General features: G+C 31.9%; 1 protein-coding gene across 6 annotated transcripts in view; it reads right to left on the bottom strand.

Moving 5' to 3' along the window:
• Window positions 1–199: 199 nt before the first annotated feature.
• Window positions 200–16,768, bottom strand: part of LOC106638771 (serine/threonine-protein kinase MARK2) — a 72,778-nt gene continuing 56,209 nt past the window's right edge. For 3 of the 6 annotated variants that reach the window (XM_089589031.1, XM_089589032.1, XM_089589030.1), the window contains exons 13-17: window positions 14,784–14,904; window positions 14,530–14,615; window positions 6,450–6,491; window positions 5,595–5,706; window positions 200–4,989 (exon numbers count right to left, since the gene is read on the bottom strand). In XM_089589031.1, coding sequence (XP_089445157.1) covers window positions 4,771–4,989; window positions 5,595–5,706; window positions 6,450–6,491; window positions 14,530–14,615; window positions 14,784–14,904 — 580 coding nt within the window. In that variant the 3' untranslated portion in view covers window positions 200–4,770. Of the gene's footprint in view, window positions 4,990–5,594; window positions 5,707–6,449; window positions 6,492–7,016; window positions 10,905–12,259; window positions 12,563–14,529; window positions 14,616–14,783; window positions 14,905–16,768 lie in introns of those variants that run through there. The other 3 variants (XM_089589033.1, XM_089589034.1, XM_089589035.1) reach the window with 3 other exon arrangements.

The raw sequence follows: 16,768 nt of genomic DNA on the forward strand, positions 1-16,768 counted from the left end.
TTTTTAAATTATGAACAATTTTTTTAAAACTGTATTGTGGATTTCAAATAAATAAAACAAAGTCAGTGATTAATAAATTATCTATAGTAATTACTCGATAAAATAATAATTGTGACGTAAATATAATTCTCAGTTCTAGATAAATCTGAGCTATTGAAAAAACAAAATATAATATATGGAATGTAAAAGTTGCGGTAACTGAAAGATTATAGTGTTTAAGAAATATTATGTGTTACCACTTTATTATAAACGATTTCTCTACATTTTTTCTAATAGCAGCTGATCACCAGAAAACACTTGGTAAAGCTTTTTTATTTACCTATCTACAAACGAAATTGTTGACTCTTTGCCATTTTATGGGTGACAGAAATATTTCAACACACGTGAACGGCTGTTCAGGCAATTTTTTACTGTTTTGTTGTTTGTAATTGTTTACTCATTGTCCGTCCAGCCGTAGAAACAAAATTTTTTCCATATGAAATAAACGAGTGATTCATTACAAATAAAAATTCCTTGGATGCAAACTATTCCATTTATTTTATACATCTTTGTTGAAGCAAATCATCCAAGGCTGGTTCAAGCAGTTGATTTTCTTCTTAGTATTATCGTCAATCTTAGATAACAATGGTTTTATCTACTTAAGGTCTGTCTGTACCATTTATATTTTTAAAGATTTTTTAAAATTGCTTAATCGCTAGTAATATCTACTCACAGATAGTCACAGATACAGTTGCGCGTAGCGTTCGAAATATTGTACTTATTGCACTGCACTGTTTACACGTTGAATAGAACAAAAGACATTTTTCTCACTGTCAAAATGTTTTACAATAATCGTCCTTATTCGTTATTAATTTTTTTTTTCATTTATTTAATTATAGAAACTTAAAACAACTCACTTTTATCAACAAGAGAAGTCACGCGATTTTTATCGGTAGTTTTGTTTTTTACATTGTAGTTTTCATTTATAGTCTTGCATTGTAAAGATTAGTTTAAAAAAAATTGTGCATAACGTGTAGGTCGTCTAAAGTAATATTTTTTTCTTTCACAGACGTGTAAAAGGAAAAAAGTCTTTTTCTGGTGTCTTTCACGTGTACACGCAACACATAGTTTTATAAATAATTATTTTTAAGTTCATTCATCCAATTAATGGTAAACATTGCTGATTCCGAATTCTTATTTTTATCAGTCATTTATCGACATTCAGCACTATGCAATGACGGTATTGTACGTTTAACTCTTGATTTTATTTTTGAGTACAAAAAATTAGCCATCCACAGTAAGTATATTAGAAAAATAAAAAAATCAAATTTCTCAAAGCGTGTAACTAAATTAGTCTTGCTAATTGTTATAAAGTTGATTTTTAGGCGGTGACTTTTTGATGTCTTTGATGAAACTCACCGCTGATGTCCCTTTCATGTATAATATATATATATATATATATATATATATATATATATATATATATGTAAGTATTCATATGTAAATATTTATAATTCATCTACTCTTCATTTAATCTAGTACCTTTATTAAATTGATTTATATTTACACTCTATCTGCGATTTGCTTTACAACAGCGCTAAACATTTTTTGTTTAAATCATTTTTGTTTTATCAGTTCATATACTTTACACTTAATCGCAGAAGAATAAAGAGTACAATATAGCCGATTGTATAGTTCCTTATGGTTTTATTTATTTATTTATTTTTCTATAGAAACAGCAGATCTTAATGGCAATCGTTCAAATACACTCCCAGCACATTATTTCGCTCACTCACTCTTGCACTCTTTTACACACAATCACTTTCTTCACACTTGTCAACCATTTGCATTCATATACACGTGAATACACACGTCGATCGGCTCGCTACTCGATCGAAATCTCTCCCTAAATTTTTTTTTACCATTTATTATTGGTATATATTCTCTTCCCTCGTAGTTGTTTTTTTTGTTTGTTAATGAATCGTTATATATTACGCTTGACTTGTATTCAGTTTATAATTGTATAATAATGCAATAATAATAACTATCGTTATCATTAATAAATTGTCCAGTGTGTTGCTCAGTAACTGCGAACTTTTAGTGTACATAAAAAAGTAAAGCATTGTAAAAACGATCAAAAAAGTCAATTATTTGGATTCTACGTGATTAAGTTGACCACGGCAAAAGTAGCTGGATCATCGATTTGATCAAAATTTTAGTTAATATTAATTCTTTTCCAGCTTAAAATATGCTAAATTATGAGAGTTTAAAAAGTAGAAGATGCAAAAAAGTGTCGTAAGAAACCTATAGATATACAATCGCAGTCAATAGTTAAGATAGTTAAAAATTTTTTTTTGGTTGTTTCTTTTCGTTAGAAAAATTTAAAAACCTCGTATATACGCTAATTACACGTGTGATCGGAAATGTGTTTTATTCGACTCGTGCAAGCGAAAATGTGTTTTCCTATTTAAACGTTTCATAAGACAACGTCTTTGATTAAAGGATTTTAAGTTGCATGATTCACGAAAATATCTCTTTAGACAGTGAATAATGATAATTATTCGATGATCCGATGATGCTCGAAAAATATTAACCAAATCAAGAATTCAACTTTTGCGGTCATCAAAGTCACGCAGAGTCGATTTAATGCTTTATCATGCGCAGCCCTTAGTTAATGTATATGTATATTTTTTTTCAATACATTGATTTAACATAGCATTTTTTTTTAATTTTTTTTTTTTTTCATCCACCATATCTATAAAACGAGGGTATGTATCATTGTTGCTTCAATTCAATTAGAAATTGCCTTGCTTATTCGCCTTATCGTTTAAAATCTCTGGTGTATTTTTAAAGAGTCCAAACATACTTTGTTTTTATTTTACGCACATTTAGTCCTATATACCTGTTTAACTTACAGTCATTGTGTCAAAAAATTCATTCACATCAAAAACAGGGGTCAAGGTAATACAGCCTTACATTATATTTTTACACCTCTAAATATTTTCATGTTTAATAAACTTTGATACAATAGACTTTTGTATTTATTTCATTAAAATTTACAATAGAATTCATTATATTTGCGGTGAAAATACTACAACGCGTACGTAACGGCCTGTAGTACCAAGACCCATTGTGCCAAGTAAAAATAATACTGTTGCTAATGATAAATTTCTTGATTTTTCATATCGTTTCACAACTAAATTGAATTCACTTATTTATGCGATTAACCAGGGAACTGAGATAGAACAAATCGTGTTTACCAAAAAGGAGATGTTGATCGTCAATCCGAATCTCTGCTTCCCTTTCGATATTACGTCGGAACATATGTAACATCTTTTTGCTTTTTTAACAATAATTGACACGTGGATGATGATGTTACAGAAAAACACAAAGAAAAGAGAAGTAAATTGATAATGTTCTAACAATAACAATCACGAGTCTCAGTCCCGCTGTCGAAAATAGTGAAGGTGCTTGTATGAAGAAAAAAAAAATATAAAGCAAAAAGCATTATTTCACTGAATTCGTATTATAATTAAATTTATAGATCTAGTTTATACAATGACATTCAGTTTTTACTCTGATATTTCATTATTATTTTTTTATATCATTTGCACGTTCTACTCAGTCGGCCAAACGCATCGGCCCTGAAGTAACTCTTCCATAGCAGAGTTTTTTTCTCTCTCTCTCTCTCCCTCTTCTCTTTTGCGTGTATGTTCTTATTTTTTTAATTTGAGTATTGAAACGTGAGCAACGTTTCTCGACGAAAGAACAACAGTCACCGTAACATATCAGGCGTGTTATGTGTGCGTGCACGGCGCGTGACGAGAAAAAAGAAAAAAACGTATAATAAAGATAAAAAAAAAAAAAAAAAAAAAGGAGAAGAACAAGTTTGCCGAAGTAACTGTTCGGATCCTCCGGCTGCTTTTTAGACACTTTGCACAGCTCCATTTGGCACTCTGGAGTATTTCAAATACATAAGAAACGAGCTCGGCTGCAGATCACCCAGATTTCAAGCGAACTCGGCTCTCTTTTGCTTCCCTCCTTTATTACTCTTTCACGCTAGCCTTACCCCTCCACACAAGACAATATTCGTCGTCGTAATCATTATCAGTATCATCATTCACGTAACGTGTACATTCCACGTCCAATAAGACTGCACAACGAGAGGTGTCGTTTATACGTGTTGTAACAATTCATCCGTCGTCATTGTGCCGATTGTCCAGCTCAGACGAATATTTCCTCTTCGCTCGAGCTGGACTCGTTACTATAAAACTCTTCGGCACCGCTTTCTTCGTCGTCGTCATCATCATCATCATCGTCATCATCGTCATCATCACCATCATCATCATCATCGACATCATCATCGACATCATCATCGACATCGTCATCGTCATCATCTTCGTTGTCATTCAAATCATCATCGATATCACTGCCGTCGTCATTATCGTCGTAATCATTTTCCGGTTCGTTCCAATACAGATAAAGGATGAGCTCGTCTTGGAGCCAAGCAGGCGGTCTCTCGCTGTCTACCGGCAGGGAGAGTAGGTGATTGCGGCGCCCGGTGGGTTATGGATTGCTGTTGCCGCCGGCCAAAGTGTCGTTTACATCGCTACTGTCGTCATTAACGGTAGTAGTATGTGACAGCAGCGTAGGCGTCGTTTGTGGAGACTGAGCGCCTTGGGGGCTGGCGGTGGTGGTGGTGGTGATTGTGGGATTGTTGTTGCTGGTGGTTGCGGCGGTGGTGTTGGCTGTGGTGCTGCTGGCGGTGGCGGCGCCGGTGGTGGCCGGCAGTCACAGTTTGAGCTCGTTCGCTATTTTGCTGGCGATGTTCTTGAAGCCGATCGAGGTGCCCGAGATGCGCTTGAAGCGAACTCCGTTCAACGAGAGCCGCGGCAACTTGCAGACCTCGATCTCCCATTGAACCTGGCTGTCGGTCGCCGGGTCTCCGTGGGCGCAGAGCAACAAGAACCGCTCTAGCTGCTCGTACTGGCACTCGTTCGCGTCCAGCACCTGGAATTAGTTAACACAAAAAAAAATACAAACACCTCAATCACTGTATTTCACATTTTTTTTTTTTTTTCGTTTCTGTCAAATATGTATTTGTTGCTGACTCTTAAGGTCAACATTTGTTCTTAAAATAGTGTCTTTTTTTCTAAGCTTGTGATGTGTTTATTTTACAAGTTTGTTACATAAGACTTGATAATGTTTAAATTGTTAAGTTAAAAGTTGAGGTAAGTAAATAATGTAGTATTGCAATTTGTTTTTTTTGTTGTTTTTTTTTTGGAACGAGTATTCTATCACCAGTATGAATATTATAGTTAGTCATGGCTTTATGGATAATTGGAAATTATCAAAGTTAATCATAAGTTATAAACAGTTGCATTTATATAGCACTTGCGTTAAATCGATGCTGATGTGTTTAGTCACATTTTTTTTTGTTTTTTTTTTTTTTTCTTTACAATAATTGACGTAAACTGGGATTTGTCTTCTCGTTCGCTAGTCTAAAAAGTATCCTATAAACAACAAATATTTCGCTATAGATAAGGTTTTAATAAAATTTAATATAAAAATAAGAAAGAAAAAAAACGTAATCATGAAAATTATAGCGTTTTTACCTTTCGTATTTCTGACATTATTTCTAAAGGATCTCTACTGCTGGTTGTTTTCATGCTCCAGGTAAAGCGTAGACTGCGTGGTTTCACTTGTTCGTCATTAGTAGTCGCACCACTGCAACAGAACATTTTTCCCACTCAAAGATTCAATCTGCAAACAAAGTCTGGCTCTCTTTTCGTTATTCTGCGAGACTCGAGATAAATAGATTCACAATAGGATACTCAAAATATTATTTTTTTTTTACTTGCTATATTACCAATATCCATATTAATGTTAAGACTAGGTATGATGTACAAATTTTTTTTTTTTTTTTTTTTTTTATCTTTAAAGATCGACAGTTTTCACACATGCAATTTATACGTCAACATATTTAGCAAGAAGCATTCGTTTACAAAAACACTTAAGAAAGATGCTTGATAAATCGTCTTGTACTATTGCACGTTAATGATGCATATTGATGTAAAATGTCCTGTAATATATATATAATTGTCATTATGCTCAACAATTCAATTTTTTATAAAAATAATCATGCTCTAAATAATAGAAATGTACACCAAAAATAACAGTGGTACAATAATACTTTAAACATATAGAATATACATATTATTTTGAAAAATTGTATATTATACAAAAAGTACATTTTAAGTATTTATTAAATGATATGGAAAATATAAAATATTATAAGGCATATTTCATCATACATGTGAAATTAGTTGTGTATTGCATAAAAAAAGGTTTTTTTTGTTTTTAATGATAGAGCAAACAAAATTAGAGCCAAAGAAATAGTAAAAGTTAAAATGAAAAAAAAATAATAAAATGAAAAATGGATTGTGACATAATGGTATGCGAGAACGTACCTCACTACTGGGTGCTTTGGGGATACGGATGGGTCCATGGGGCTGAAATAACAAAACAAAGGCATTTGCTAACAAACACTAAAATTTTTCTGACTGTATTTTGTTCTTAAACAATCGGTTCTTGGCGCGCAAGCACACCACCACCAAATAATTTATTTTCCGGCACAACTTATACATGGGAGTGCCTGTTTCTTTTCTTTTTATTTCGATAATGCTTTTTTTTTCTTTCATCGTTTCACCAAACGAAAGTCATAAAGTTATTTATCATTGCATGGTACTTTTTAAAACCTTTGAACAAAGCACAATGTTGATTGTACTCTTTTTCCAAGGTACAGAAGTCTTTGTTTTGGTTATTTATCGTTGCAAACATGATAAGCATAAATTTATAGAAAAAAACGTGATCGTAGTAATAAAAAATAATGTACGAATGTCGATGGACCATTAAATCATCGTAAACACTGGCGTATGTTTCAGCAAAAATGTGTGTGCATGTTTTAAAGTAAATCAACAAAGACTCATGCAAGAAAAAAAAAAAAAAAAAAAAAACATGAAATCAGTGATGCAATTTTTTCTAGTGCAGTTTTCTTCATCAAGGTAATTTGGAAAATAAATCGGTACTACGTATGCAAAATATAGATTCAAAATATTTATTATTAAGAAATTATCACTATTATTGCTTCATACGCTTCTTTTTTCAAACAAATTTTTATCTTTATTTCGTGGTTGCAAACCGTTTGCTACGCATTGCTCTACGAAAAGTTTTTAAACCACTTTATCACCCTCTATCTCTCTTTGATTAATAATATTATAATTATTTATAATGGTTGAATAAAGGATAGTGCAGTAAAATCAATATATATATATACGATAATTATAAATAAACAAAGAGTATTATTAAAATAATCGTACGATTACAATCGTAAACGTTGCAACGGCGGTGCGATAGAAAACTGTAATCAATCATTGCGATTAACACTTTTTTAATCCCTTGGACTTAATTGACTATATAGATAGTCGTAAAAAATTAATGAAAATGAAAATGAGGCAATGCTGAATTTGGACGGAAGTAGAGCTGAGTTGCAGCAAACAGTTGCAATCCTATAAGTATATGGTACAATCAAGATTTACTAATTTTATTCACAGTTAATAATAATATTAATAATAATATTAATCATAATAGTAATATTAAAGATAATAAGTCGATAATTAATTTCTCTATACGATAAAACCTTTAGAATCGTCTAATTCTGCTTCCTGTAAGAGGAATTTTCACTAATATACTTCTCGTTCACCAGTAGATGCATACAGAGTGTCTTCTGATAAATAACACTTTACATTTATGGATTGATCATAGTTTACACTGTTTTTTTCTCCTCTAACCAGTGGTTACACTCGTAAATAATATTATATGGTTGTGGATGTATGTGATTATAATGAGAAAAAATGCATCGATATTTTTGTGTCTGTCTCTAAATCTTACAGATTAGCGCAGGTTCACATTATATTCATCATATTTCGTTTCGTGAAAACATATTGTACATTAATAGCAGATTCTTATCATTCCGTTGATTTAATACCTCTATTTTCCTTCAATTAGAATATAATAGGCGTTTACATTGATAGACATGAAACAGTTTGTTGATGGACATGGAAAAGTAAAATAAAAAAAAAAAATAAAAAAAAATATATGAAAAAAGTGATTGCACAATTATGTTTGTTCGCTTAACTGGATGTAAATTTTTAAATTAGTTATTTTTTTTCTTTGATCAAGTTAATATAACAGTTAATTGGTGACTTACTACGATACAAATGCAATTTACACATACTTTTGCGCTGGTTAATAATAAACTTTAAAAATAATGGTTACTTTTATGTTTTTCTCACTATTACTACGAAAAAAAGACAGTAAAATACAACTAGAAACTATTACGTACATCTTACACTCTTAATGCAACAGCAAAATGCATATTTTATTTTTCAAATAAAATACATATTATACACTCAGCTTAATATAAACTGTCGATTTACCTAAGACATCTGTTAATATCTTACTTAAAAATTTCGAGTTAAGCGAACATATTCATAAAAACAAAATGTCATTTTCAGAGCATAAAATGTGATTAGAAAATGATAAAAAATGTAACATTTCAGTGCCTTTATTTGACTAGTAGCCAAGCCCTTCGAACGAAAAAATTATACTTTTAAAAGTTTCACTGATGCAAAAAACTTGTTTTTCAAGATAAAAAATACTAAAATAATGAAAAACATTTGATAAAATTTGCATACGCCCAAATATGAATTTATTTTTCATCACACATACATCCATGGATCATAGAGAATCAGAAAATCATATTTCATACATTTGTGTAATTCTAAAAAATTCCAATTTACCTAAATTTTCAATTGGTTATAATTTTTTTATTCTTCTTATCTTGAACCTCACTCGGAGTCATTATGTTACTGAAAAGTGTGTAAGTAGAGTAGGCTACAATACATTTTTGTGAAAAAAATGTAATCAAAAATCGCCGCAAGATTTAATTTTTTTAATTTTCTTTTTTTTTCGTATAGTTAGTGCTCTATTTAATCTGCGAGCCAACATATCGTATCTCTATTTTTATATTTACAAAAATACATACTCTGCAGCAATAACATTTCACTCGTTACAACGTGAATTTTTTTTTCTCTGGCGCATTGTTCATGCAATTTTGTGCAGCAGCAATCTTAGAGAAAATGCAAATGTACAAAGAATGTATATAAATGCTACGATGAGAAGAGAAAATAATCGTCACAACTTACACGTATAGTTTTATAAAACTTTTTAAGGCGTAAAATAAGGCTCATTTCACATTTTAAGCTTTAGGAAAAAAAAGTCCGTGTATGAATTTTTTTTTTTTTTTTTTTTTTACTATATTTTTGTTTATAAAATACCATTGCCTTTAAACACGTAGCTGAATTCGGGTGCTTAAAAAAAAAAAGAAAAGAAAAAAAACCAAAATAAATACTAAGATGAAAAAAAAAGCATGAAATAAAACATATTTACATTTATCTCTTTATCATAAGTTTAATATGCAATAAATCGCGTCACATTCGATCGAATGTTGAACGCAAAAGGCATTCAGTCAAAAAATTTTCTCCGCAAAAATTCTGAAAAAAATTCTCTAAAATTCTCTGCCACGATGTATAATTTTCATTGGTAGTGTGCATTGGAAAAAAATAAAAAATACGGAAATGGGGAGGAAATCAATAATCCCAAATGTTGTGTGACGTTCATCGCACATTTTTGTATAAATGAGGAAATTTCTCATAAAACTTACGGTGAAATTCTTTGTAAAAATTATACTGCCATAAGAGTAAACGAGTTGTTATTTTACTTTTTCCTCTAGATTTTTATTACAAGGGCACACAAATTGATCGTCCAGCGAAGATAAATTTATTGTAGCCCAAAATGTTAAAAGATTATATATAGGTTATTCCACACTCGAGTGAAATTGAATTTGATCAAACAATTCGCGAGAAGTTCTACTGTGACGATTATTACTTTGGAAAAAAAAAAAGTGAAATTCTTGTCGACTGACAGCTACAGTTTTTGTTTACCGGGCTTGCGAAATCCCCGCAATTGACAATCAAAATTGTATGTACACATTGTTTTTTATAAAATTTACAGAGAACGGTATATTTTACTAGACGTTGTGTGAATTTTATACGATGATAAATAAATAATTATACGATTCCGGTATCAAAACCCCATACCGTGACGCGTATCCCCGGTATTACCGTGAATTTCACGGTAAATTTTGGGGATATTTCTCTAAATATATATATTTTTATGTCTACCGAGGATCGTTTAACGAGAGAGAAAGAAAGAGAGAATTGGTTACTTAAATAAGCAGCCATTTGCATTTACTCAAACAGAAAATTAATGATATAATACACTCTCACCCACCCCGTTCACTTCGGAGAACAGAAAAATAGTATAGTCGTCGAGTTCTTGCGCTTGGGCTGCTCATCATGTACAAATGTAAATAATACACGCTCGCACATGAGGCAATTCGTGGAGTTATGTATCTCTCAATAAATATAAATTGTTCGTCTTAACCAGCTATGCGTCTTGTGGAGAGTTGCGAGAAAGAGACATTGATTAGATGTACGAGAATAATGGGGAAAAAAAATAGTTCGCTTGGCTTTCTCATCCGCGTCTGCGTATTCTCGTATAATATAAGTTACGATTTTTTCTTATGTACGTAAAAAATAAACGCCTTTCTCTGTTTTTTTCTTTTCTTTTTTCTGTTGTAAAAGATACTATCGCAGAAATACAGCGTCGGCATACTTTGATATAAATTCGTGCGAGCGAGATAGTCGGCTTGCGAGAGCGTGTGTGTGGTGCTTGTCTTCGTTTCACCATTATTATTTATCGGCATATCAAGTGCAAGAGATTCATCACTTTAATTGGCAAACCTGTCAATACACGATATAATCACATGATTTGCATTTTGTATTGCCTCTTGAATTTTTTTTTTTTTTCATTTTTTTTGTAACTAGCGATTTTTTTTTTTTTTTTTTTTCATTTACTTAAATCCCAATACTTGGTGTTAAAATGCACGGCTCATTCGCTTATCGTCAAATACGTTTGATTTGTATTTGCGATTTTTGAATGTTGCAATAGCTATACATCTGTTTTTTTGCTAGTATACAGATCTGAAGAATCGTTGAAACAATTATATCGGACTCATGGGCGTCAGAGTATTTAAAGGCACCGATTGATTGTACTCAACAGTTTGGAATCTCTTCAAATATATTGTAACATTTCATCTCTGTCGAAAAATTAAAACAAAATAGGCTTTGTTTTAACGATTCTGTAGATCTTTTATTTTCCTAACACGTTATTTAGTTTGCTAACAAATTTTAATTAAAAAAAAAAAAAATCATATGAAGGTTTAAAAAAAAAGTATTGATTAAATAGTGTTTTATAAAGAAATAATATTTTTATTTGCAAAATAAATAACTTGCATCATGATAGGATTCTTTTGTACAATAAATAGGCGTATTATAATAATTGTTCTCCAAATTTTTTCAATTTCGTTTAATCTTCACTTTTATTTAAATAGTAATAATAATTCGGACAATGTTTCCAAAGACGTTTTATTTCAGAGAATCGTAATAATCAACGCACTCTTTTTAGCAGTAATTCGCAGTGATTTTCAAAACGCAAACGTAAGTGGTATAAAGAAGAATTTCAGGTTACCGTAAGCGAAGTACTAATTACAGAATTAAAAAAAAAAAAGATGGTTCAGGTATAACGTCCTAATTTAATGCTAGGCAGTAAAATCAAGACATTACAAAAACTTTTTAGTTCAACGAAAAGAGGTTTTGAAAAATTGTAATATCTTTGTTGAATACAACTACTTTTGTTCGACAAAAAAACTAGCTTTTACAATAGCTCCGACCATACGTAGCATAGCCAAATGATAAAAAAAAAAAAAAATTATTCTCATCCATTTTTTCGTAAACAAGATCTTGTACATAAGAAAATTATTTGCGCTACATATAGTAAGACACTAGAAATGTTTAGTTTCAACTTTTCTCTCAACCAACCATCGAAGAGAAAAGGCACAAGTCAAAAAATTATTATTTATTGAGTAAGCAAAACACTGGGTCAGGAAATAGAAAAGGGGTGAAAAGGTAAGGGGGGGAAGACGCCCTACAAAATTAAAGGAGAACGATACAGAGTTGTCGAGAAAATGCTTTAAATTTCGCTCTATTCGCGTTTTCTTTCTTTCTTTTTTTTTTTTTTTTTTTCCAGCGATTGCACCATTTATAATATATATATATGTACAAATTTTTTAAGTAGGTAGCACAGTTCTTTTTTTTTTCTTTTTTTTTTTTGCTTGTTTTTCACACCACAGAATAACGGAGGCGATTTCCAACTGAGGGACGAAGACACAGCCACAATCGATCAGGATACGTGACACTGACAGCGTGAAGCACTATATCTATACAATCTTTGACCAGTCTCATACTATTATTCTTTCTAATCCGTCCTTTAGCACATTGGAGTGTATTTGGCGAATCTTCGAGCTCTCAAAGCTTAGTCTAATAATCTAGCCTTTTACTATCTGTGAAACCGATTCATTGTTTTTTCATTAGTTTGCAATGGTTGTTATAAATTAACTTGCAACGATGCACCAATGGCTATGATAGCTTGTTTTTCGTGTTCTTCGTTGTACTAGTTTTTTTTTTTTTTTTTTTTTTTTATTTTATTTTTTTTTTTTTTATCTTTACGTTTATCCGAGATGATTGTACAGTGACCATTTCATGAAAGACAGTAGTAATAATGACTACGGATCGACTCTCGTTATTCTGTGGCCTTCCAAACACTACCCACACACACAAAATTTCATATAATTTTTTATTTTTTTTTTAATCATAGAGATAGTAATTTCCTTTCTGCCATCCCTTCACAATAAATCATTCTCCTTTAATAATTTTTTTGTTCTTCCTACCCTTGCCCAAAGGAGTCGGCATCAATTAACGTATTAAAAATTACATATTCCAAGATATTAAGTACATCACAGTAACATGATTTTTTTTTGTCAAACTTCAAAAAGAATTTTGGTAAAACGATACCTCGGTACATTCAACTTTATCAGGGATGCACAATGAGTATACGAGGAAGATTTGAGTTTCATAACTGTGATATATAAATAAACAAAAAGTCATTGATATTTAGATACAGCTTAATACTGTTCGTAAAAAATAATAAGATAAATTGATAACTGTTACATCCACATAAATACAAAATGGTTTTTATAAACTGTTCAATCAAGTGAAACTATACATATATTGTAAAGGGATATTACTGTCAAGCATATAATATAATGGGATGAGTACAGGCAAACAGTGAGACGGAACGCGTGTGGCTTGAGGTAATCATCAAATTTTACAGAAAAAAGCAATTGGAACAATCACAAAATACATCTACAATAATTTTATAACCAACGTAAGACATTTACGTTCATTATTTGATGACAAGTAAATAAGCATATTTATATGGCTTTCATCGATAATGGTCGCTGCTGATTCATCAATTCATCTTTATTAATTTTTTTTTTTTTTTTTTCGATTTTTGTTATCGTTGGGTTCTCATTTGAGGTAAAAAAATGTTCAAATACCCATTGTGTCTTTTGCAAGGATATTGTTTAAATGATAAGTTACATAGTCATTGTGCATCCTTGAAAGAACAAAAAGAAATTCATACATTCAGCATGCAAGTAACGATGCAGTAAAGAGAAATTGAACAAACTAACACTGAAAAATCGTGAATTTTCATTCAGAAATATATCCACATGTATGTATGTGTGTGTGCGCGTGAGCGTGTATTCATGTCAGAATCGTATTTGTATTAAAATATTGACCCTTCAAGAGGATGATATAATGCAGCAAAAAAATCATCTCAGTAACAAAACTAAAATTTAAAAAACTTATGTCTTGAAGGGTTAAGGGGTCAAAGAGCGTTGGAAATGAGGTCAGCGAGCTTTCGCTCGTCTTCTTTCGCACTCGGTCGCACGCATTTTCTAAAAATTCCATGTCGCGACGACTGGGACATAGATGAACTTCGTGCACGGAAAATTAATATTCAAGTACAGGTCTTGCGATGTGTGAGTTATATATATGTATGTCACCGCTTTTGTGTGATGAGTAGAATACAGTTGTCCAAAAACTTTAATACGAGCATACATATGTTTTTTTTTTTTTAAATTTTGTTTTTTCATAGGTTTTTTTGCGAATGAAAGTTAAATGACATTATCGAACGTTTGAACGTACACAAAGCTTGTGAATTAATTATCAATTCAAATTAGTAAAGAATATGAATGGAGGTGCTCTATATTGCAAAATAAATAAATCTCTCTCTTGTTCGTTGAGAGAAAAAAAAATCTTTCAAACATGCCGAATATATAATAATAATAATAATAATAATAGTAATAATAATAATTATAATAATTATAATAATAATAATAATAATAATAAGAGACGTGTAAACGAAAATGAAAATTTGGAGTACTAAAAAAAGGATTTAACTTACCGCTTGGAAAACTTTGAGGAGATTTTGGAAAAGAAGGACGGCCTTATCGAGGTTATCGCGTTCGTGTCCTGCGTATGCGTATGACTCTAGAATAAACAATAACTTTTGTTAAACATACATACATATATATATATATATTTTTTTTTTGGTGTAATTATCGCGTTGCACAAAAGCAAAAATAGCTCAACTCCATAGCATTTTTTAATGCAGCGGTTTGAAATATTTTTTGTGCATTTATTAGTAGCAAAACAAACCTGAGTGTGATTCCTCGATGTACGATTTTGGCCAGAGTGGAAGGTACTACGACTCGGAACATTCCTCGGGAAGGCAGGCGCCGTGGGCGTTGCTAATCTATTGCTTGGAGTGACACCCAAGCTTGAAAAGAAAAAAAAAAAAATTTTTTTTTTTTCGATTAGTGTTATCATCATTTAGCTCGATTCTTACAAATAAAATATATCATCTCGTCATTCGTAAATCAGTTGTCATTTGCTATTATATAACTACATTGACGAAAAAAAAAAAAAAAAAAAAAAAAAAAAAGTTCTATCGATGCAATTTTTTCTAATTTTTCTTTCAACTGGTTTTGAATTTTCTTTCAACATTTTGTAAGCAACAACTACGAAAAACGTTCGTATTCACGTTTGCCTTTAACGGAATGCATTCAAATGTTCAACATGTATGTGTGGTAGGTCGTATGAACATTGATAAAAAACAATTTTCACATTTATAACGGAATATAACACAGTGGCACATGTTTCGAAGGGTTACATATTTTCACTCCACAAATAGTATTTAAAAATGTTGTCAATACGACAACGTATTATTGGAAACAATCAACAACATCGTAGTCGTTAGTTGCATGCAGTACATCAAAACAACGTGCTGTTAATAAGAGATTTTTTTTTTTTTTTTTTTTTTTTCATACAAGTAAAAGATAATGTAACGTCCAACCATGTTTATCATGTGTGTGCGTGCAAATTACAATATTGATATCGATAATCTTTGAACAAAAACATAAGTATAAAGTCAGTTATGAAAACGAAAAAAGACAAATGAATGACGAAGATGATAAACGAATGACGAAGGAGTTTTGAAAAATGGCAAAGATAAGTAACGATTATTTTGCAAAGTAGGTGCTTATGTACGTACAAACAAAATAAACATGCAGATGAGCCATGTAATCTCAGAAAGATCACAAGTTGTTATACGAAAGAAGACCAAAAACTATCCAAGAGGCGCGTATGTACAAAGGCACTTTGTGGATGAAAAAATGACGATTCACGGAGGATTAAAGTTCTCAAACGCGGCGTACACGATTGTATCATTCAAGTCACGAAAGTTTCGACACCTCGAGTTAGTTAATGGTCTGATGGAGGAAAGGATGAATCTCGGCGAGTATGCCAGATAAAAAAAAAAAAAAAAAAAATCCTCTTTTTGTTCAACGCAAGCACGCGTGCAGCGTTGAAAGGGGAGAAGAAAAAAAATCTGATCCGGCATACCCCGTATATGTAACATGTACAAGATAAGGAAGATATGGGAAAGGAGGAGAGAAAGAGCGCGAGGATCATGTACCTCTGCCTGAGAGGGTCAGCAGCAGTTACGAGTAGGGAGTTGTGGGCGTTGCGCGGCTGGGGATGATCCAGTAGCGCATGATCGGCCGGGGACGTCGTGACACCGCTCGAGGCTCGGTGGCTCGCGCTGATGCTCGCTGATTTTGTATGACCCCGCGTTGGCCTAATAGCGCCCTCGGCCAAGCTGATATATTTACCATCCGCCCATACAAACAATCAATATTGTTCATCGACGTATTAGCGATAATTATTTCTTTTCCCATTTTTCATATGCATTGCTTCATGTTGTACATTCATCCACGAAATTTTAAAAGGTAAAATTTAAAATCGACATCGTGATTGTAAAACAATTGGATCTTTTTAGCTGTTTCGCGATCGATTTCCTTTCATTGCACGTTTGGCGGAGCTGGTGGGAATACGCGGAGATTCACGCGAATAAACGAGTATGAGTGAAAATGAATGACATGAAAAAAACCAAACTGACATGGAGTGTAAAAATAATTGTCATGTTGATGAAGGGAGGTGGTGTTTTTAGAAATATTTGTCCATACGTGATTGTGGGCTCGTGCGTTCTCTTATTGAGAGCCGCGAAACGTGTGAAAATTGAATTATGTGCACATTATCCATATATTTATGAGTACGTGAAATTGCGTGTATGTACACCTAAT

The sequence above is a fragment of the Copidosoma floridanum genome, unplaced genomic scaffold, assembly GCF_036245765.1.
Source record: "Copidosoma floridanum isolate Cflo_tuat_1 unplaced genomic scaffold, Cflo_Japanese_pri ptg000007l, whole genome shotgun sequence".
NCBI lineage: Eukaryota > Metazoa > Arthropoda > Insecta > Hymenoptera > Encyrtidae > Copidosoma > Copidosoma floridanum.